Source organism: Lissotriton vulgaris, chromosome 11 (assembly GCF_964263255.1).
Source record: "Lissotriton vulgaris chromosome 11, aLisVul1.2, whole genome shotgun sequence".
In the NCBI taxonomy this organism is placed as follows: Eukaryota; Metazoa; Chordata; class Amphibia; order Caudata; family Salamandridae; genus Lissotriton; species Lissotriton vulgaris.
The window spans coordinates 354,562,243-354,586,526 of record NC_141699.1 but is presented as its reverse complement, the minus strand read 5'-3'; the positions used below and the strand labels follow the sequence as shown (position 1 = coordinate 354,586,526).

At 48.6% G+C, this 24,284-nt stretch overlaps 1 protein-coding gene across 3 annotated transcripts in view; it reads right to left on the bottom strand.

Annotated features, from left to right (window-relative positions):
• Nucleotides 1–24,284, bottom strand: part of KCNIP3 (potassium voltage-gated channel interacting protein 3) — a 783,111-nt gene that overhangs the window by 93,184 nt on the left and 665,643 nt on the right. For all 3 annotated transcript variants that reach the window (XM_086943324.1, XM_086943326.1, XM_086943325.1), the window contains one exon: nt 7,352–7,459. In XM_086943324.1, coding sequence (XP_086799450.1) covers nt 7,352–7,459 — 108 coding nt within the window. The remainder of the gene's footprint in view (nt 1–7,351; nt 7,460–24,284) is intronic.

Here is a 24,284-nt window from a genome sequence, read left to right as displayed (position 1 = left end):
TGGAGCCTTGTACTTCTTCGCAATCCTAGAAGGACCTGAACCCACCGTGGCCGGAGTTAGGAATGTCCTCATTGCTGGTTCAATCAATCCGGGCACTAACGGTAGGAGAGGCCTGCCAGTCGTCTTGTGATGCAAGGTTTCGAAGATGACTGACGTTGCTACCTGGGGAACTGCCATTTTGATGCTGAATTTACTCGCTCCACGACATAATACATCATTAAATGTGCTTAAATCGTCTACTGGAGACACTCTGGAAGGAGGAGTAGAAGATATAGTCGGAGAATAGTCTCTATATGAAGATCTTGAAGAAGACGAAGACGATGTAGAAGACGGAGTAGGAGTTCTATGTCTTCTTTGAGGAGTTGCCGATCGCTGCCTCCTACGCTCCCCTGAACGAGATTTCTCTCTCACTAAGGATCTTGAGCGTGATCTTCTATGCAGTTCCGTCCGAGGGACCGGAGCTCTCTCCCCCATTATCGGACGCATCTTCCAATGCCTTAAACTTTCCAACCACCTCGGTGACAAGTTAATAGGCCGCTCTGTATGCTCAGGTGAAGCTTCAGGTGACACCTGCACAATATTCAGCTCTGCGGAAGACTTAGAAGCTCTCGACGCTGCACTGTGTTCAGAGACCAATGAACCAGATGGGGTCCGCTGTCTGGGCACCAACTGTCTGTCATCTGACACCTGCCCTGAGGTTGAGCCCGAATGAGCCACCACAGAAGAGTCCTGGTGCACTATCCCTTGCCCCACTGCAGATCTGTTGTCTTGCTGATCATGCAGGGAATCCTCCACTCTAGGTTCGGGACTTATTTCTGACCTCGACAAAGACCTAATTGAGGTCCAGGAGGCTGGTCTTGATAGTCTCGACTCCGACCTATGATCAGGTGGGGGAGACCTAGACACTCCATGCTTCGAGCCCGAAGCATGCTTCGACGTCGACTTACGTCGCGATGGAGACCTTGACCTTCTCTTTTTAGGTCTCGACGTCGAATCCTTCAACGTCATCCTTTCTCTCGACGTCGATCTTTTCCTCGATGACGTATGTCTCCCTCTCAACGTCGACCGATGACTCTTCCTCGACGTCGACCCTTTATCCTTCGACGTCGACCCTTTATCCTTCGACGTCAAACCTTTTTCCTTCGACGTCAACACATCCTTCGACGTCGACACACGATCCTTCGACGTCGGACATCTCTCGTCCCTCGACGTCGACCTCATACGATCCTTCGACGTCGAGCGTTGCACTCCCGACATCGTCCTCACTGCAATCGACACCAGTTGCCTCGACGTCGAAAGGGATTTCGGCTGCGATTGCCTCACCGGCGAAGTCCTCGACGTCGATGGAGCTCTCTTCGACGTCGACGGCGATCTTGTTTTCGACGTCGAGCGCACCTCTTTTGACGCCGACGCTCCCTGGAGTCGATGTTTCTTAGTTCTACCTTCTGGAGACGCTGATCTTCGACGTTTAGGCTGAGAAGATGGCTTAGCAGATGATAGTAGGCCGTTAGAACTCTTGTCACCACGGTTTTCTCTCTCCAGAAGGCCCAGCAACCTCATTTTCTCTCTTTCTTTTAAAGTTCTATTTGAAAGGTTGAGGCAGTGATAACATTCTTCCACCTTATGAGAAGCTGGAAGACACACCACACAAACCGAGTGTGGGTCAGTTTTCGACATCTTCTTCCCACAGGAAGGACATTTGTAAAATAAAGGTGGCATTCTGACTAAAAAACACCAACAGCTTAGTCAGAAAAGGATAACAAACCACCACAAAAGCTATATTTTGTCAAAAAAAGGCAAGAAAAAACAATTTCTGACAGAAAATACTTCAAATGAGCAGAGCTCAAGTTCCAGGTTCCTCACAGAACAAGCCGGAAAAAAGAACTGACCTAACTGTCACCTGTGGGGCATGATGGGAACAGAGTTCTCCTGGAAGCCTTAAAGGCAAAGTGTGCAGATTCTCTGGGGCCTTACAGGCAGGGTGCCAGTCTGATTTTCTGTACACAGACATTTTTTCAAATGCAGCCCTTTTAGGCTAATAACTGTTTACAACAGGTTCTTTGATGAAAATAAAAGGTTTTTCATGTCTATGAAATGCATTTTAGGCTCATGCCTGTTTATTGCATTTATATACAGCATATTTTCATGCTTCAGAACGTGTAAGGTTTGGTTTGATTAGCCTAAGTGTTAATGTTAGGCTGCATATTATGGTTATTATACATGTATATGTGTATAATTACTTAGTACTTTGTACTTTTGGTTACATTTACACATATATATGTATATTGTTTATGTGTTCCGGGTCCCCGCTCATGGGCGGAGATAATTCAGTGCTTAGGACTATTAATGAGTATCCCCTGGAAGAGAATCCTCGTTGCAGTCTATGGAGCCTGAAAGAAGAAGTTGCTGGCAGGCGACCAGTGAAGATGTTCGAAGTGATCCAAGCCTGGATCGGTGAAGAAGGAGACCTGTAAGCAGAGGGGACCAAGTTCTGAATCACTAGCCAGTGATTAGATGGGCACCAAGATGGCACCGGACGTAGTCACCTCGACCAGGTGAGTGGGCGACGCTGGGCTCTGCAGTCTCACGGACCAGGAGGCGTTGTCGGCGACCAGGATGGAGGTGCAAGCTGTCCCACGAAGGTGTCTGCTGTCGACGTTGCTGGACCCAGGATTGGGGCAACAACTCTTGGCAAATGCAAGCCCACGCGGTGGACACAAGATGGCGTCTGGAGTGGACCAGGAGGGTCCGAGGTGCTCCTCTGTTGGAGGGGAGCAAGGGCCAGTCTGGAGCAACCAGACCAGCAGTGTTGTCGTCGTGGTGCGTCGTCAAGAGGGCCACAAGCCAGCAGGCAAGTAGCCGGACAACGCGGTGAGCAGCAAAGAGCAGAAGGGCCCCACGCAGATCTCGTGGATGCTGGGGGGCTGGACTTCGGTGCTGGAGCTGCTCAGGGTTAGGGCTTCTCAAACCCCAAAGCACTCACTCGAGGATCCCTCGGCGGTCGTGCTGGATAAGCGTAGTGCAGTTCTGAAGATGGCCGGTCCCTCGAGGTCTCGTCACACCCACGAATCTCAGCTGGGCTGATGATGCTGGTAGAGGTCAGAGGTGCCAGAGAAGCCGGGTCTCGTCGTGCTGGTCGGTCGGATTCCGGAGGAAGGACGTGCAGCAAACCGCAGTGTTCTTAGTTGGTGCCCGCAGATGCAGGGTGACTACTCCTTAGTCACAAGGGAGAAATCTTAGGAAGAAGTCTTGAGTTCCTTTCGTAGAAAGTAGTTTCAGGATTCAAAGATGATCTAATTTGGAAGGGGGCCCGCTCCTATCTTTATACTAAGGAAAGGGGCTGGCATGCGACTAGGTCCTGCCCATGGGTGGGACCAGGAAGGGGGGTGGTTACACCCCTCTCCCATGCCGGACTTTCCCCAGCTCAGGGGCTGGTGTGCCCCTGGAACTGGTTCTAGCCGGCCTATGCATAGTGAGCACCGGGGTGCCACTTGCAGTCACCTTCCTCTAAAGCCCTGCCTACCCAGGATACACAAAACCCTGTCTGGGATGGTGCTAGCACCGCCCCTGACAGGAAACCCTTTGTCCAAGCCTCCCTCGCTGGAAGGACTCCCAGCAGCAGGAGGTCAGATTTGTGTCTGTGGTGGCAGCATCCATTTTGTGATGCTGAGGCTCGAGTTAACTTTAACCGGGGTTCACAGTTACATACATGTCGTGGCCCTCTAGAAGGGGGAATGCTAACCCCGTCGCCAGAATTGGCGAGGGGTTAGTATTCCAATTCGTATGACACCTTACTCGACATGTTTTGATAAAGCGATACCAAAGTTGGCATATAACCGCGAGGATTATAATGCACTTAAGAGTATATGGTACGCGTTATCATGGAACAGCTATTAGGACTTGGTTCTGCAAGCTGCAAACGGGCTCAGCTCATGCCAGAGCACCATCTCACATAATTCCAAGCACTCTGCCTGCAGGATTGATAAGGCCTGCCATAGGAGTGACTGATAGGAATATATGTGTCCATTTTAGGGTTAGATATAGGAATACTATATCTAAAGCAAAGGGTGATTACACCACCTTGCCCCAGCTGTCGTGCAGCCAGTTGTGTCAGATTTCGATGGCCAGCCAGGGGTGGCATAATACATGCTGCAGCCCCTGGTAGGCCCTGGGTACACCTATGCCCTGAGTTACAGGGTCTGATAAGGTGGCCCAGTACCAATTGGTAAATGCACCTAAGGTACACGTGTCAATTTAGTGAGAGAACAGCTAGGCTGTGGGTCTGATTAGCAGGGCCACAGCCAGGGAAGTCGTAAACCAGTGAAGCAAAAAGCAAAAAATCTGGGGTGATCATAGGATTGCAGACCCTACTCTCCTACACACAGTAGTGTGAATCTTGACCGACGTTTGAACCTGAGGTGAAGGCGTCGACGGCAAAGGCGGTGGAACAGTTGGCGGAGCTGTCGCAGTCGCAGCAGGTAACGGTCTTGGAGTACCTTGTGGCGTTGATGGAAAACGCTGGTTGTAGTCGTCCAACATATGCTGGAGATTTGAAATCAAAGACAAAGGCAAAGTAGCCATAGGAACTTGGACAAACTGTTCTTCAGCATGAGACTCCTGGTCGCCGCCTTCGTCATCACTGCCGGAATCTTGACATTTGATGATGAGATCAGACGGACTGTGGGCCGCCCCAAAAGTGTCATCCACATCATTACCAGAGTCTGAGTCAGGCTCAGAGGTAGTGGCAAACATAGGTGAAGGAGGCTGCAGATCTGGAGCAGACAACTGGTGGCATGGCAGTGGACGGCGATGGTGTGACGAATTAGTGCCAACGGATGCAGAAACTGAAGTAGATAGAGGCACAAGAGGCAACGAGGCAAAAGAAGATGGTGCCACCATCGACGGTGTCGTCGACGTTATCGTTGACGGTGCTGAAATGGCCGTCGACAAAAATGACTTTGACGAATCCAGCATCAACGGTAGGCTCGTCGACGAAGCCGTCGTCGACGGAATTTTCTTAGATGTCAAAGCCACCGACTAAGTCGTCGACGCAGTAGTCACCCCTGTAGACGGAGCCCTCGTCGACGAAGCTTTAGTCGACGGATCCTTCGTCAACGGTGTCTTCGTCGATGACGAAGACTTTTTGATGGATTTCGCCGACGATGTTGGTTTCTTTGTCGACGAGGTGATAGGAATCGTCGACGAGACAGTCTGAAAAGCCAAAGAAACTCTCGTCGATGTAGAGGCCGTCGACGAGCCCGTCTTCGACGAGCTAAAAGCTGACGTCGTTGTCAGTGTCGTCGTCGACGATGTATAAACTGCAGATCTCGTTGTCGGAACGCTTGTAGACGCTCCCGTCGACGACGAATTATGTTTCAGGTGTGGAAACACGCTGTGAGGCAGCAGAAGACGCCTGAGAGCCAGGTCTTGTGGGCGCAGCAGTAGTAGGAGCTGGTGGGGACACCACAAAGGCCAAAGGCAGGGCAAGTTTCTTCTTTTTTAGAAAAGGAGAAGGCATATCCTGCACACTACCACACTTAGAGGCTGAAGAGGAGGGTCCAGATTGAAAACTCTCAGCATCAGACAGAGCAGAATCTTTGTCTTTAAGACGTTAGAGCCAAAGAAGGAGACGACCCTCTCTGTCCTTTAGAGTCTTGTTAGAAAAGGTTCTACAAAACTTGCAGCTGCCAACTTCATGCTCAGGGTAGAGACAATAAATATATTTCTTGTGGGGGTCCTCTTTAAAAAGACGCAACTTCCCACAAGAAGAGCAAGGTTGGAATAAAGACTTCTTACTTGACATGATGAAAGTTCAGGAAACAAGAAGCAGTTGAGGAAAAAACTGAGCAGAGCTCAGGGAGACTCCCTTCACACGACGTGCGATAGAAAATCTGAGGGCTTGAGCTTCTGAGGAGAAGGTTCTAGAGGGTGCTGGCGCCTGATTGGCTGTAGTTGGGACTAACATAATGACAATGATATGTTACAAGTGTTTTCTTTCTCTATCATGCATTCCTATGGAGGAATTGTTTTAGAGGTTCAGTTATGTATTTACTTTTAGTTTTTCTTATGTTATGTTCTCACATTTTAGTATATTTTTAGCATTTATTGCTATTTTATGTACCGTGGGACTCCCACTTTGACGACGGGGAATATTCAAGCATGTGAATCTATGAAAGACACCCCTAATACTGGAGAAGTGCCGTACCGGAAACTGTGAAACCATTCAGCACATTGTAGTGAGAGGATTTCTGAGAAACCGGCCAATAGTGTTCAGGGGGAGAGAACTGTGAACACGAGCAGTGCTGCGCAGGGAGTACTGTGTAAATCTACTGAACATTTGCAATGTTTCATGCATATCCAGGAGCTGCTTGCCCCAAGCGAGTTGTCCACTGCTGCTGGGTTGAATCCAATTGTGGTAATGCACTGTCACATCGTGTCTCAGTTAATTGTATGATTTTATGATGATGCCATGTGTGTCAATGACACCTGCACTGATGGCACCTCCTGCCTCCCCCCTCCCCAACGCTGCCATACATTGCCTGCCTAGCATGTGTGAAGCAACACCTTCATGTGCTGCTACATCAGAACAAGTCTGTGATCTTAGTTGGGAATCAAGCGTTCACCAACTCCAGGAATCATTACAAAAGGAACATTTTGGGCATTTAAATGATAAGAATATTTAGAAGGAAAACCCTTTGGTAAAGGGGTGCCGTTTATAATTGCATTTAACCACTTTCCAAAGCAGTTTATGCTACCCTTTGAATCTCTGAATCCATTTTGTTGCCAATAATGTATATTATTATTAAAGGGCTCTACGCAGTAATAGAATCACACACAATAAGAGTGGGGAATTCAGGATTCGTACATTGAAGTGCGAGGAGCAAAGCTTTCTGTTCAGCCAGCTCTATGGTGCAGTTTCCAAAAGACTGTGTGCAAGTTGTTTGAGGTTGGAATACTCCATCCAACATAACACCAATAACGATGGTGCATGCCACCGAGTATTGTTGCTTAGTACCTATAGCAGGTTCAGTTGAACCATCAGTTTGAATAATATATTTATACTGATCAAGAGGCAGAACAGTAGAGGGTAAAGGGTAAACATGCTCATACTAAAGAAATTCTTGTGTCTGCAAAGAAGCATCAAAGACAAAGTCCACACCAACAGATGTTAAGGAAGTAGCCCATTGTATCCATCTAGGATGGAGCGCTTTCATGTTTAAAGTGTTAGCTTTGGTGACATCCTCTATGGCTGGCACAGGAGTAACAACAATAATGTGACAATGGGTCATACAAGAAACACACGACATTCTCATATTATGATCAATCAGTTTTGATCTGTGCAGCTCTGTACCTCTTTGGTGATGTACCCGTCCTTGTTGATGTCATAAAGGTTAAACGCCCAGTTCAACTTTTCATGAACAGTTCCACGCAGTAAGACTGAGAGGCCAATCACAAAATCCTGTAGAGACACAATCAGTATTATTAAATGTGAATTAGACACAAAGTTAAATACATGCACATAAGCAAAACAAAAATTCAGAGTTACAACAAATCTAATGTGGGCAGATGATCAAATGGAGCAGGCAACCTTCAGGACATATCCAACTATGACCAGCTTCCTATCAGCATCCCATCTGCTTGAAAGTTAATGGATCTGGTGATCTCAGGTCATGAGTATTCACTAATCAACCTTGAGGGCTGTACCAAGCCAGATTGTTCTGCACAGCCAGTAAATCTACAAAGCCCCTCCTATAGGATGATTTTTTTTATTATATCCCATGAATATTAAGTGCAGCAATACCGAATTCTGGACTGCATTTAGTCATTATTAGTGCTTACCCACTAAAGTCATTACTACTTGGGGGGGTGAATTGGGGGGGGGGGCATGCTCTAATGGAATAGGGCATGGATTGACAACTAAATTGATACAAATTAACCTCTTAATACATAAAATTGACATTTGTTTCCTGTTATTCACCTTGGTATGAAGTTGGATCAAGTTTTTAGGGTAGAGAAAATGATGATTTGCGTGCACATTCTTTTGAGATGCAAGTGCTCCCCACTCCCATGAACTTTTGTAAAATGTCATTACAAGTGCTCACACTCTATTTCTACTTTGATTCAGTTAGGCCAATACAACCTTGTGATTACCAGCAGAGGTGCACAAGTATGTAATTATGCAGAGGCTTATGCCAGGAGCTTTCACAATTAAATTGGGTGAATAGCTTCAGCAATGCAAGTAAAATCTGGAATTAAAATTCATAGGAGGTTGTTTCGGCTAGAATGGTTATTCAACACTGCAGAAAAGAACAGATTCTACCCCACCAAGGAATAGCGTACTAACAGTCAAAGATAACACGAACTCGCAAGAGTTTCACTGAATGAGCATCTTGCGCCAATATGGTAATTTTGAAGGAGGGCCCCAGATCAAGTTCACACATTCAGAAAAACTTTAATAGTGAAAGTTTAATATATAAAAATGTAAGTAACTGTGGGAAGGTGTAAAAACTGACTAAAATTGAGAGCTTGAGTTATTAGGTATATGAAGACTTTCCACATCTAAGAAGCGACTGAAGTCTTTTTTTAAGTTAATTTACCGAAAATAAATCTAATATGAAGACAAACATCATAGATAGAGATGCTTGAATCACTTATGTCCTTTGGCAATTCTTCTAAACATCACTTCATGAAATAATTCTTTGCTTTCTGGGAGTTATGGCTGGGGGATTCTATTCCATCAAATTTTACCCGGCTAGCACCATTACAGAACGGGCCCAATCTCATGTGAATATTTGAACAAGTATTGGTTCTATTCAGTGAGACCGATTATCTCAAATAATTATGCCACATTCCTTCTCAATACGAATACAAGTATAGCTAGGCACATTTCTAACTTGTTCAGCCCAGTCACTGTAAACCTGTTAATTCGCATCCTTTTTTTTTTACTCAAGTTCCTTTTATTGAGTTTTACATAAAAAATTAGGGGATAAATGGCCATACAATGTAGGTGTCATTAAATAGAGAGAATTCGTTCCATAGTCTGACATATTGACATACTAGCATGAGAATGCAACATTGACATAGCTATATAGAAGGTAACAGCACTTAAGAGATGTCTTGGGGAGGCGAGATCTGGCCTGCTGATGGAGCTACGCCAATGTTTAGGGGTCTTTCAAGCGGTGTGGACACCAAACAGCAGGCGCATGTGCGAGGTGAGGGGTTAAACCTGGGAGATGTAAAAGGAGAATGGGGGAGGGGGAGCCAGTGGAGGGCGTTCTGTATCGAGACATCAAAAAGGTGTAGAGGAGGCGTGGCCAACCATCATGGGCGTGAGGCGGTGACTCCGATCGGCTCGGCTCTGAGCCCCGTGAATCTGGTATCCATGGAGTGCGCTACGCTGCAAAAACCACCTGAGATGCCAGAGCAAGGTGAGCTGTGACAAGAGGACACGGAAAAGGCCACAAAGCAGCCGCAGGAGTGTGTTTTTCCAGCCCGGTACGAGACAACCTGCCCCGCGGAGAGAAATCCAAAATGGCGGCAGTGCCCGCCGAATGCGGATCGCCCCGGCGAAATCACTCCTCCCGGGCCGCAGTTGAGTGCATTGAGACGGGCCCAGCATGCGGCTCAGCCCTCCTGGGGGTGGAATATCCAAAGCGAGGTGGAGAGGAGGCTGGATCAGAGCCTCAGCAAGTTCGGCAGTGTCCCCCTCGCTCCAACAGGACTGGAAGGAGGAAGGCCCAACGAACAGCCTAAACCCAGGTGGGAGTGCACCGATAAGGAACGGAGGGCGGGGGCGCCCTGGGCTTGCCTCCTTACTACATCCTGGGCTGCCACTGGGAAATGAGGCACTGGAGAGATTTCTTTTGAGAAAAGACTGAAACTGTCTGACCGTAAAATGGTGCCTAAAGGGCACCAGACTCCTCGTGAGACCTCAGCCTGTGGCTGATGCTGCAAAGGGGAAGGACTTGCCCGAGAGGCATGGGTTCTATGGAAGGAAGTGTGATTAACTGATTACAAAGTGCAAACTAGCAGATAGGATTTCTAGGATATCATTACCTAAGCTAAAGCAAACACCTGCCTGAGGCCCCATCGAGGAAGAGGCCTTTAGCTGCTGGAGACTGGTCCACCTTGCCCAAGATTACCTTGATCGAGCCGCAATCATGAACTGGTAGGGGGCGGCACTTCGCGGACTGGGACCCACGTCCTTATGCCACTCAAAAAGACTCAAACCAATAGAGTCTCTGGCGGCCGCAGGGATGGCGCTCACCTGGGAGGCTCTGCTGGCGACACTAAAGGAGTTCAAGAAGGAACTCAGAGAAGACATCAAGGCTGACATTGGCGCCTCCTTTGACGCATTTAGAGCAGAGATGGGAACTAAACTAGTTGCGCTTCAGGCCGACGTGGACTCATTTGGCTCCCGCACCCTGGACGTAGAGGCAAAATGCCAGGAGCTCGAAGGCAGAATGAAGCACCTGGAAGAAGGCAGTGCCAGTCTAACCACCCAACTGTACTTCGCCTGGCTAAAATGCAAAGATTTAGAAAACCGCTCCCATAGAGATAACATAAGAGTGAGAGACCTGGAAGAAGGAAGCGAAGGGACAGATCTTGAAATGTTCATGGTAGGTCTCTTCTCCAGTGTCCTGGGACAGGACTGCTCAGAGGTCCGGTTGGAATGAGTGCACAGGCTGGGCCCACGGCTGCACGATGGCGGAGAGACATTCTGGCCAAATTTCGCTGCTTCAAAACCAAGGAATTGGTCCTTCAGAAATCCAGGAGCAGCGACACAGTTACCTTTCAGGGCATGTTGTGCTCACTCTTTCAAGATGTGCCCCAAGCCACACTGGCATACAGGCAACAGTTCTGCCTGATTACAGTGGCACTAAGAAATTGCCAGATTAAATACCGATGGACTTTCCCTTTTGGTATAGCTTTCCCATTCGACAACAAACAACACCACTTTACAGAAGTGGAGGGGGCGGTGGCCCTGATTAACCTCGAGAAAACACCAAAGCAGCAGGCGGCAACTCTAGAGAGAGAACAAGAAGAGCAGATAATGGAACAGTGGTCACCGGGCCTCTGGCAGACTCCTAGGAGTGGTGGCAGGATGACGAAGCATTGACAAGGGCAGGGACCCTGACCCATGACCCAATGCAGTGATGATCGATGTGAGCAGTTAGCCTGGCATATGATGTCCACTATTTTAGTGGGCACCTTGCACCAGTCTAATCAACCCTTATTGTTGGTGGTTTTAAAGTCAACCTTATAGACAAGCTATCCTAGTGGTAGCATGGCCCAGCAGTCATAAGCTAAGACTTCAGAGAGCATGTGAAGCAAGCTGTTTTACCAATTATAATCCCTTGAATACCAAATGAAAGGACACCACACAAGGTATATATCAAATATATATGTATTTATTTCTAACATAAGCCCTCTGCACTCTTTATGAGGTCAGAGGTAGAAGTACATTACAAGTTACTCAATTAGCATACAATAGGTTGCACAAATACAGTTATGCTCTAAGGGCCTCACCAACCATATACTAAGTAAGTGGTATGCGAACCACAACAGAAACGGTGAGTAGGCCTCTGCGGCGGCGGTATCCGGATTGGACCCAACAAGCCTTGGCAAACGCAATCCACACAGGAAGTGAAGATTTTTTTTTTTTTTAGTTTTAAGTTTTTTCCTTTATTAGTTACAAATAGAGCATGGCGATTATACTGGCAACAATTTGCAGAGCACTTAGAAATGAAAAAACTGTGGGCAAGCAGCAAGTGTAATGCTTAGCAAACCCCTCCAGCATGGCCATCCTCTCTGCTTTGGGCACTGCGCCTCCGCCTGCTCTTGCATGTGCTCCTCAGCTCTAGTCTTACAAACATAACTTCCACCTGCTCGCGCCGCCCACTTGATGACTTAATGTTCTCTCACAGGCTGCAAATGGACAATGTAACGAAACCCAACATGATGGCCCATTATACCACAACATACTAGAGCCCCTGACAGATTGGAGAAAACAGAAGTGCATTACTCTGCACTAACTTTTTTTTTTTTTAATATATATTTTTTTAAACTTTATTTTCTAATTTTGCAATAAGGACATGACGTATAAAGATACGATGCAGCAAAATAACTCGACATTTGTGAAAACTCAATAAAACAAAGCAATAAGACAGTACGATACTTCAAATGATGACAAAGAATAATGCGATACACACAACACAGACAAAAAATAACGTGATACATTACATATTGACAAAGAATAAGGTGACGCGACCTAGGGCAGCATATACATCCAATTACAAATTCAAAACACAATACAGATGATTTATAAACTCTGTCCCAGCAACTCAATTTCGGCATCCGCAAAGGTCTAGCCCACACCCTCGGGGGTAATGCAGACCTGTGTCTGAGAGTCTTGCATTGGCTGGCGCCTGGAGATGAAGTCCCTATATCGGCCCCAAATGTCAGTGGGCCTGGATGAGCTCGGGAGTAGAGTACTGAATTCTTCGCAGTTCACATTGCAGAACGCAAGGCTATTCAACCAGGAGCGAAGCTTGGGGCGCGCTTACTGCTCCACAATAGCGCAATCTCTCGTTTGGCTAGAAGGAAACCAAGCGCGGCTAGTTTCTGAACCCCCACAGGGAAATTCTCCACATATCCTAAAAGAGCAATCTCGGGGGTAGGGAGGAGCTGCATGGACAATATGTCACCCAATGTGGAGTGGACATCCAACCAATACTGGTAGATTTTCGGGCAGGTCCAGGTGAGGTGTGCAAAGTCAGAAAAGGGTGCCAAACATTTCTGACAGTGGTGCGGCCTGGACTTGTCGATTTTGTGAGCATGGGCGGGAGTGAAATACATCCGGTGAAGGAATTTAAACTGGAGTAATCGCACTCGAGTCAGGATAAACGTGTCCATAAAGGACCGCTCACCAAATCGAGCCTCTTCCGTCAGTGAAAAGACATGCCCGTCAGGGAACAAGTCCCCGAGCGTGTGTATATGGAATTTCTCCAAAGTGCGCTTGACCAAGGTTTCCCCGGTGATCGGAAGAAGGGAGAAATTAGGCAAGGGTAAAGCAGGGGAATATAAAAAGTCTAACTCCAAAAGTCTGCGTAACCTGATCCAAGCCCAGCATGTGGTGGAGACTGTCTGGATATCACGGGGGTCACGAGGGAAGCCCGAGGAAAGGAGTGTAAGAAGCTGTCGCAGGAGTACCAGATCCGCCTCCGGCTTTAAATACGGGATGCGTGTATCCGGGTGGAACCAAGCGTATGCGTAACAACACTGCGCGACTAAATAATACAAATAAAAATCGGGGACGCCAAGCCCACTCCTGTCTGGTGGCGAAGTCAGGATCTTCCAGCTGACACAGGCTGTCTTATCCCCCCAAACCAGGCGTAATAGGGTGGAGCGGAGCTGCGTAAAAAAGGCCTTGGTGAGGGGGACGGGAATATTGTTAAAATAATACAAAAAGCGAGGCAGGACTACCATTTTGATAATGGGGACTCTACCTGCCATGCAAAGGGGCAGTCGGAGCCACCTCGCGTCCTGCAAATCCAGCGATCCAATAGCGCTGCCATAATTAAGACGAATTAACGAAGCGGTGTCAAGGTGAATGTGAACCCCGAGATACTTAACTGAATCATCACGCCACTCTAGCGGGAACTCGCATTGCCAGGGTGCAGTGCTGGCGGTAAGTAGGAAAATAACTGACTTGTGCCAGTTAATATGAAGCCCGGAAAATACGCCAAATCCAATGATTTCTCGAATTAAGGGGGATAGATTGTCCTGGGGCATGCGGATATGTAGTCTGCGTACATTGAAAGCAACAGAGGACCCGTACAGAATTGCAGACCACGATGCAGGTGTTTTTCCTGGAATTGCCAAGCTAAAGGATCCATGGCCAAAATGAAAAGAAGAGGGGATAAAGGACAGCCCTGTCTGGTGCCGCGAGACAAGGGGAAAGGATCGGTTAGCGTGCCGTTGAGGCACAGCCGGGCCGTAGGCTTAGTGTACAATAGGGCCACTGTCGCGATGAAGCACTCCGGCATGCCCATACGACGCATGATTGAAAGTAAAAAGGGCCATTCGAGAGAGTCAAATGCCTTTTCAGCGTCGAGTAAAATCACAGCAGCGGGGGTGGATGGTTCGATTTGGTGCAACACCGTAAACAACGTCCGGAGGTTAAGGGAGGTGGACCTATGGGGAACAAAGCCCCACTGTACCGGGGAGATAATACATTCCATCAGTAATGATAATCTGATGGATATGACTTTGGCAAGGATTTTATAATCTAAATTCAACAGAGAAAGCGGTCTGTAAGAGCCGCAGAGCATAGGATCTTTCCCAGGTTTGGGCAATAGGATAATCACCGCTTCTCGGAATGTCGGGGGGAGGATACCCACTTCGAGAGCCTCGGCATAAACTTCCACTAAGCGCAGCACTACTACGTCCTTATATGTTTTATAAAAGTCGGCAGAGAAGCTGTCGAGACCAGGAGCAGAGGACGCGCGCAAGGCATCAATAGCCTCAACAATGCTATCGGGGATGATGGGAGTCAAAAGAAAGTCCTGCATTTAACGTTCCAAATAAACCAAAGCCACCTCAGATAAATAGGATTGCAGGGATCCCCGGATAAACGAGAGGTGTAAAGGGATTTATAATAGGTGAGAAATAGATCGCAAATCTCAGGGGTGTAATGTAAGGAGGAGCCATCGGGCCCAGCCATGGAGACGATATATGTGGGGCCACGAGGAGGGCACAAAGTATTGGCCAGGAGCCGGCCTGGAGGCTCACCTTCACCGTACCGCCGCGCCACACAATGCTTGTTGAGGAATAATAACTCTCTATCAGCAGCGTCTCTGAACTCAACGCACAGTACTAGCCTTCGTGCAGCAAGGGACTCGTGGGAGCGTCAAGCATCTCGCAATCTATGGCAGCGATATCCTTCTCGATACGGTCTAAAGTGGAGCGCAAATTGCATAATACTCCGGCCTGCTTCGAGATACAGACCCCCCTGATATATGCTTTGAAGCCCTCCCATAAGACTGCCCATGTATAACCAGACCCGGTATAGCGGGAATTCCGTTCTCCTACAGAACTGTGCATAGAGATTTGGAACCTCAGTGAATTAGGATGGCCCAAAACTCACCTCAGTACCCAAAATCCCCTTACCGAGCTAGCTACAGTGTCTCATTGGTTATAACAAACTCCCAATGTTTAGACAAACCAGAACATAAACTTAGAATACGTCAGGTATCGTGGAACACATGAACACTCTTTCGCTATATAATCATTTCAAACCAGAATGTGGAGTAAATGAGGACACATGCATATTTAAAATATTTATTTACTAATGCAGGGTTCTCAAGCGCAGTATCTTATATAATACAAGCAAAGATATTATAAGCAACAAAGTTATCAGCATAGTTACTAGTCCATAAAAAGCGAACGGTGACAGCATACTAAAATGCTGAAATGAATAGGAATTAACAACACCTATTTCTCACCCTCCCTATTTAGCATAGTATATTATATCTATGAAGGTGTCTTTTGGGTTTTAGCAGGGCGGGCCCATACCTCAAAATCTCAGTGGCAGAGGATCACATCATCTTCCACCAGCTCTCTGCATGCGAAGCACCATCAAGTGTGTGTCGTGTGTTTTCAACAAAGCAATATAAAACCCGCTTAGAGCCAGATTTTGGCAGCAGCTGCATTTGTGTTATGTCTAGGAAGGTGCGAAGATCAGACCTCACAACAACACTGTGTCGAGTTATCCTTGGAGGGTTCAGAACTCACTGTGCAGACAGTGTACCAAGCAAAACTGATATCAGAGTAATAACATATTATTCTCAAGTAAATCACAACGCTCTTCTAGGTTAAAAGCTAAAATGACAATTATGTGTTGTGTGCAAAATGAAGCAAAAGGAAAAATGGCGTTTAAACATTTAATAAGCTCATGCTAACTTAACACAGTATATAGAAAAGAAGTAGCTATATGACACCGGTGTTCAAGTCAAAATAGTCTACGATCGCCTTCCCAACTTCCTCTCTAAAAGCGGGGTCCATCAAGCCCGGCCGGGAAATCGCCACTCCCTCTCGAAACCACCCGCTCGGGGAATGTGTAGCTGGAGGATCACCAGGGAGTGATCAGAAAGGGTGGCGGGAGAGTCAGGACTGTACCCATCCAACCCGCCACCCCGAGAGAAACCAGCCAGTAGTCGATCCTGGTCCAGGTATTGTGGAACCCAGAATAGTGAGTGAAAGAATGATGTTGCGCATGGAGACGGGATTCTACGTCAACTAAAGAGTACTGCGTACAAATCTCCCTGAGGGCCAGTCAGGCGTGAGGTTTGGCATCAGGAGAAGAAGCAGTGGTGTCCCTGGAGTGGTCCATCAAGAGGTTAAAATCCCCGCCCATGATCAAAAGTCCGGTGTCAATAGAAAGGAGGCGTGCCAATAAGGGATGAAAAAATGAGGGGGAGTCAGTGTTCGGGCCATATACTCCCACCAGGGTAACCATATGTCCCATCAGCAGTCCAGTGATTATTAGGAAACGGCCCTCCGGATCCTGGTGTGTGGTATAGTGTGCAAACTGAACCCTTTTGTGTACAAAAATGGAAACCCCACGCGCATATCTATTATAATTAGAAAAAAACCTGTGGGGACCCCAGCCAGAAGCCATCAAAGAGCAATCTGTGCCTGACAAGTGGGTCTCCTGAATGAAAAGGATATCTACTTTGTGTCGAGCTACATAATTCAGGACCTGTCTGCGTTTTCTAGTGTTATTCAAGCCACGCACATTCCATGTCAACAATGAAAGCCCAGAAGGGCCAGGCACATTCCCTAACTGTACCATCCTAGCTGCATCAAAAGCATTAAGTCAGTGTATGCATGCATCACACCACTAAGAAAAAACGTTGTAATCTGCAAATTGGAAGAACCATCTTTTAACGAAAAACAACCCCCCACCACCCTCCACCCAACCTCTTACACCCCAGCAAGAGGCAGACCTCAACATAGCAAACCATAAAGCAACCCAACGAGGTATTCACCATGAGGCATGGCAACGCCACGCCAGTCGGGTAAATCAGCAATCGACATTGTACGAAGCAGAGAGCATGGAAAACATAGAAAAAATACTAGCGTTATCTGGACATGTTAAAGGAGCCTATCAATATGAGCAACATTTAGCCAGTCCCGGGCTGGGAGAAGAGGTCCGCACTGGACTGCGATGCCTGCATGGGTGGAGAATTAGATCTGGACCCTCCTGTCGCACTGTTGTGACCATTCTTGTAGTCCCGGAAGAACTCCTGTGCCTCATACGGGGTGTCAAAAATCCTCGGTCTGCCGTTGATGTCCACCTTGAGACGAGCCGGATACAACATACCGTAGTGGAGTCCCAAATTTTTAAGCATTGCTTTGACACTCTGAAATTTGCGCCTAGCCTCCTGCACCATGATAGTGTAATCAGGGAAGAAAGATAGTCTGCTCCCCTGCCACAGGACCTCTCCCAGCTCACGAGCCGCGTGAAGGGCGGTGTCCCTATCTCGAAAGTTCATGAGCCTAGCGACGATGGGTCTGGGAGGCAAGCCGGGCCTGGGACGTGGGCCCAACGATCTGTGGGCGAGCTCGACAACAAAGCCCTGGGTAAAGGATTCCCTGCTGAAAAGATCAGAAAGAAGCTGTTCTACAAACAAGTCTATGCGGCCGGTGGCTGTTGCCTCCGGAACACCCAAAATGCAAATGTTGTTGCGGCACCCCCTGGCCTCCAAATCCTCGTTCTTTATGGCCACATCTTTAAGAATCTTCTCAACCCACTCCAGCCGCTTCAAGGAGGAGGAAGCCCCATCCTCGAAGTCTGACACTCTGGACTCCACCACATCAAGCCTGCGGTCGTGCCCCTGGATTTTCGTGTTCATGTTGGCCAATTTTCGGTCAAGGTCGTCAAACCGGGCATCCAGGGCCTTAAATCCCGCTCTCATTTCAGCCAGCATGGCCGCGGCCAGGAGGGCCGAGCCATTCGCGTCCTGAGGGGGAATGGCGTCTGCGGCAGGGTCCGTCGAGGTATCAGACGCAGCACCAAGAGTCTTGTCAAATTGGAGCTTGGTCTGTTTAGGGTCTTTCTTTACCATTGTCACAAAAAGACGGAGGGCAAAGATCCGTAGGTAAGTTACCAAATGGGCTTTGCGTGGTGGACAGATTAGGTACAGCGAGGCAGGGCGCGCGCGCAGAATTATGATCCTGGAAGCGAGGCAGGCGACTGAGTGGGCAATGAGGTCTCCTTGGCGCAGGTGGCGGCGAGGAAAGACGTGGATCACCACCCCCAGATATGACCTGAGGGGCGCCGGGTTCAAGGAGTCACCCAGAAGCAGGCTCCACAGAAGTGTAGAAACAGCAGGCCAGCAAGGCAGTGGTCAATCACCACGCCGGAGTTGAGTGGTGCAACCAGGAATTAAATGGCCACATGGGGGCCGGGAGCCATAGCTACAGGATGGTCAGGCCAGGAGTCCAGGGAGGGCACGTCACAGGAGGGCACTTGTGGGCCGGCTGCAGGAACGGAGGCATTCACATCGGTGTGGCAGCATCAGGCAGCCACAGACCCAATCTATGAATAGATGTTTGGGTGGAGATTTCTGGATTTAGGTGCTACAATTGTCATGGCCCAAGTTTGTTGTGGCACATTCCTCACAAAAGGCTTCACCCAAGAGCCTTTATGGGGGTAAGTACAAAAAAAGGTAGAGGATTGTGCCCTCACAATTGTCAACAGAAATTCATACGAAAAATCAGGCGTTCTTTGAAAGTTTAACGCGCTAAAGTTTTATTTAATGTTTCCTCTGTATGGAAGGACAGCCGACACGTATTTCGCCCATAGGGCCTATTTGCGGACCGCAAAGACTCTAATTACGGCCTTCTTTTGAAATATGAAACTGTTCTGACTGAACATTTGATTTTGCCTTGAGAAAGCCCACAGCCTAAATAGGCCCTATGGGCGAAACACGTGTCGGCTGTCCTTCCATACAGAGGAAACATTAAATAAAACTTTAGCACGTTAAACTTTCAAAGAACGCCTGATTTTTCGTAAGAATTTTTGTTGAGACTTGTGAGGGCACAATCCTCTACCTTTTTTTGTACAGACCCAATCTAGGCCGCAAGGTTGAAAGGCGCCCACAGAGGAGCCCCAGACCGGTAGGGGAAGGAGCCAGTGAAGGCCCACAAAATCCGCTGGTAATAGGGCCTTCCCGTAGTGCTGAGGGGGGGTAAGCCCAGCCGCCCACCGCCACAAGTCTGCCACAATCACCCGACCCCCACACAGGCCCTGGATCTCTCTCCACGCGCCCGCCCCCGAAGCCGGCCAGCCCCACCACTCGAGGCCTTGGCTCCGCGGCGTGCAGCAGGTCCGTAGGGCCTGAACTCCGCCCCAGCTACAAGGGCCAGACAGGGGACCGGCGGGCAAGGAACGGGCAAGAGGAGCGAACCCCGGCAGGCAGCGATGGGCAAAGTGGCAAAACAAAGGGCAGCTAGGGGCGCGGACTCACCGTGTCCCCGGCAGCGCGGGGTCCAGGTGTAGTAGGCCGCAGCTAGGCCCCGGCGTCATCGGACAGCAGCGTCTTCCACAGCAGGGTCCCCGCTCCACCGCTGGTCTCAAATTACGTCCCGCATGTCTCCAGGCATTGGAGGATGGCATTTTAGGCAGGCAAAATAAAGTCTGCATCAATGAAGGAGCTCGTTTAACCGCCCGACCCGCGGAGCTTCAGGCGGATGCGGCCATCTTGGTCTCCTCCGTGGCCACGCCCCCATAGGAAGTGAAGATTGGCTTCGGGTCAGACCAGCAATGTCTGAGGAGCTTCTCCTTTGCAGGGAAGCTGGAGCAAGCCTGGAGCAATTAGGAAAGCAGTTTGGTTTCAAAGGTTTGTCTTTAGGGGACTTATTAGCCAATGGGCTAGCAACCGGGAAGAGGAGTCGAGCTGAAATGCTAGAGCGGGCCCCACGCGGCACTCGTGGAGTGTGGAGGGCTGAGCTTCGGTGCAAATGGTGCTCGGGTCTCGGGCTTCTTGTACCCCAATGCACAACTGCAAGGGTACCTCGGTAGTTGAGCTGTTAGCAAAATGCAGGATGTCCAGGGTTTCCGGTCCCATGTCTCTCGTGTCCACCACGGGTCTCAGCTTTGCTGCGGATGTGGGTCGGAATCGGAGAAGTCTGGAAGTCCAGTTCCTGCATCGCTGAGTCTTCGGGTTCCGGCGGGAGCGTCAACAAAGCAGACCGGCAAGTTACTGATGGTGTCTGTTTGCACAGGGTGGTCACTCCTTGACCACAAGGGAGATGTCTTCAGTCTTCTAGTTGAAATAGAACGTCGAAGGTCCAAGAGTTCTGTATCAAAGTTTCGTTCCAGGATAATCTAAAGTCCTGGGGACACAGCTCCTACACTAAGAAAAGGGGTTGGATTACCTGCCAGGTCCCTCCTATGGGTGGACCTGGGAAGGGGTGGTTACACCCCTTTCCCTTTGTCCAGTTTTGCGCCAGAGCGGGGTTGGAGTGCCCCAGCAACTGGTTTGAACCGGGCTATGCATGGAGCACCTCCTGTGCCCCAGGCAGTGTCTTGAAAAAGCATCTGCTGATGCAACCCTCCCTGTCCTAATACACATCTGCCTGTCTGGGGAGGTGCTGGCACCTCCCTGGACAGGAAACCTATTGTCCAGGCCTCCCCTGCCGGAGTTTCATCATTCAGCAGGAGGTCAGACTTGTGTCTGTGACAGCAGCATCCATTTTGTGATGCTGGAGCTCTGTGTAACTTTAACCGGGTAAAGCAGTAACATACATGTCTTTTCCCTCTAGAAGGGTGGAATGCTACCTCCGCCGACAGAATTGGCGGGGGTAGTATTCGAAAGTGCTTGACACCTTACACAACATGTTTTGATAAACCAAACCAAAGTTAGCATTAGCCGCGAGGATTATAATGCACTTAAGAGTATATGGTATGGCTATATCATAGAACAGCTATAAGGAGATGGTTCCGAAAGCTGCAGAGGGGCTCAGATCATGCTAGGGCATCCTCTCACATAAAACAAAGCACTCTGCCTGGGGTAGTATTCGAAAGTGTTTGACACCTTACACAACATGTTTTGATAAACCAAACCAAAGTTAGCATTAGCCGCGAGGATTATAATGCACTTAAGAGTATATGGTATGGCTATATCATAGAACAGCTATAAGGAGATGGTTCCGAAAGCTGCAGAGAGGCTCAGCTCATGCTAGGGCATCCTCTCACATAAAACAAAGCTCTCTGCCTCCAGGATTGTCGAGGCCTACCATAAAAGTGACTTATAGGTGCATATGTGTCTATATATATGCGTAAATATAGGTATACTATATCTAAGTAAGGGGTGATTACACCACCTTACCCAAGCTGAGTGATCAGCCTGTGGTGTCAGCTTGGATGGCCAGCCAGGGGTGGCATAATACATGCTGCAGCCTCTGGTAGGCCTTGGATGCACCTATGCCCTGGGTACCTATGGTACAGTATACAGGGGCGCACAAAGGTGACCCAATACCCAATCAGGTATGTAAAGTGGGGGTGCCCATAGAAAGCAGACCTTACTCTCCTACAATCGATGTCCAGGCCCCAAAATTGGACACGAGGGAAGGTGAGCAGAATTTCACCCGGCATGCTATGCAAGGGGCATGCTGGGATCTGTAGTTTGCCGACGCTGCTGCAGTATCCTGAGTGACTCTGTTCCGCCCCACCAGGACAAACCACCAATGGCTGAACAAATGGTACTATTTACAGAACAGTGGCGCCAAACTTTGTTTGTTTGATAGCAGGCATCTGAAGAAGTCATTTAAGACGAAACGCGTCATGCCATAGCTGTTTTGATATTAAATCACTTACCTGGATCCCCACAGTGTCCCTCTGATTCTTCTTCTGGTTGGATCTTTGGTGCTATATTGTGCGCGCCGGCCCGTGACGCGCTAGAGGGACCCGTCTTGTAAAGAGGACAGAGGCAATCAGGGCACCACTGCACTCGTGCAACTTTTGTCGCCAGGGTACTGGAAGCTCTCTGTCCCGCCGCACCTACATTGGGGAACAGCGCCGCTGCAGCCAGCAGTTTGTAAACTGACACAAAGGAACTGAAGGGCCACTGCATCCGTAGTTCGACTGCCCCTGTGTGGATACCTGTGGTTGAGGCGTCATGGGGACCCAGCGAGTGGTTTTCTATCTGCAAGCCGAGTTTTGCACTGCTTCTGCACCGTGTTCTTAATGATGTCCAGGCCCCAAAATTGGACACGAGGGAAGGTGAGCATAATTTCACCCGGCATGCTATGCAAGGGGCATGCTGGGATTTGTAGTTTGCCGACGCTGCTGCAGTATCCTGAGTGACTCTGTTCCGCCCCACCAGGACAAACCACCAATGGCTGAACAAATGGTACTATTTACAGAACAGTGGCGCCAAACTTTGTTTGTTTGATAGCAGGCATCTGAAGAAGTCATTTAAGACGAAACGCGTCATGCCATAGCTGTTTTGATATTAAATCACTTACCTGGATCCCCACAGTGTCCCTCTGATTCTTCTTCTGGTTGGATCTTTGGTGCTATATTGTGCGCGCCGGCCCGTGACGCGCTAGAGGGACCCGTCTTGTAAAGAGGACAGAGGCAATCAGGGCACCACTGCACTCGTGCAACTTTTGTCTCCAGGGTACTGGAAGCTCTCTGTACCGCCGCACCTACATTGGGGAACAGCGCCGCTGCAGCCAGCAGTTTGTGTACTGACACGAAGGAACTGAAGGGCCACTGCATCCGTAGTTCCAGGACTGCCCCTGTGTGGATACCTGTGGTTGAGGCGTCATGGGGACCCAGCGAGTGGTTTTCTATCTGCAAGCCGAGTTTTCCACTGCTTCTGCACCGTGTTCTTAATGATGTCCAGGCCCCAAAATTGGACACGAGGGAAGGTGAGCAGAATTTCACCCGGCATGCTATGCAAGGGGCATGCTGGGATCTGTAGTTTGCCGATGCTGCTGCAGTATCCTGAGTGACTCTGTTCCGCCCCACCAGGACAAACCACCAATGGCTGAACAAATGGTACTATTTACAGAACAGTGGCGCCAAACTTTGTTTGTTTGATAGCAGGCATCTGAAGAAGTCATTTAAGACGAAACACGTCATGCCATAGCTGTTTTGATATTAAATGACTTACCTGGATCCCCACAGTGTCCCTCTGATTCTTCTTCTGGTTGGATCTTTGGTGCTATGTGTCTATATATATGCGTAAATATAGGTATACTATATCTAAGTAAGGGGTGATTACACCACCTTACCCAAGCTGAGTGATCAGCCTGTGGTGTCAGCTTGGATGGCCAGCCAGGGGTGGCATAATACATGCTGCAGCCTCTGGTAGGCCTTGGATGCACCTATGCCCTGGGTACCTATGGTACAGTATACAGGGGCTCACAAAGGTGACCCAATACCCAATCAGGTATGTACCTAAGTACATGGTATCAATTTAGAGAGAGAACAGCTGGGCTGTGGGTCTGATTAGCAGACCCACAGCCACACTAAAGTCGAAAAACCAGAAATTCACAGCAAAAAGTGGGGGTGCCCATAGAAAGCAGACCCTACTCTCCTACAATCGACTCCCTCTAACCTGGTGATCAAGTAAAGATACCGCCCTGAGAGAGAGGAGACATAGTGGAAGAGCCTCCAGGTGTCTGAGGACCCAGGACACAAGCCAAAATAGAGGGGAGCATCTCTCTTACCGGACTGAGATAAAATGTAGTCTTTTCTCTTTCTCCCTGACTCACTCCAGATCGATAGATGATCGCTTCTAGGAAACTAGTGTCCAAACATGCATGCGAAGGGGGCTCTGGGAGCGGAAGTGGGCTCGCCCCTGGAGAGACCAAGAGTCAAGTTTTTTTATCGCTTTGGGGACTTCTTAGTTAGAAGTTATTATTTATGTTCTGTGTTATTGTTTTCACCATGGCGCCTAGATTGAGGAGTATTTGACTGGATTGCTGGGGATGGGGAGGGGGTACAGTGGGTTCGGGGTCGGGGTATCTTGCAGCTGGGCTGAATCAACAGAATACGTGCCCTAACAAAGGGGCTACACACCACTATTTAAATGGCAGTTAATTGTATGTCATGGAATGTAAGGGGTCTCAATTCCTCTAAAAAGTGGCATTGTTTGTGGACCATCATGTCCATTTAGTAGCACTACAAGAAACCCACCTAAAAAAGGGGAAGACCTCTGCTTGAAACACAAAAACTAACCACTAATTTTCCACTCTTCGAAACA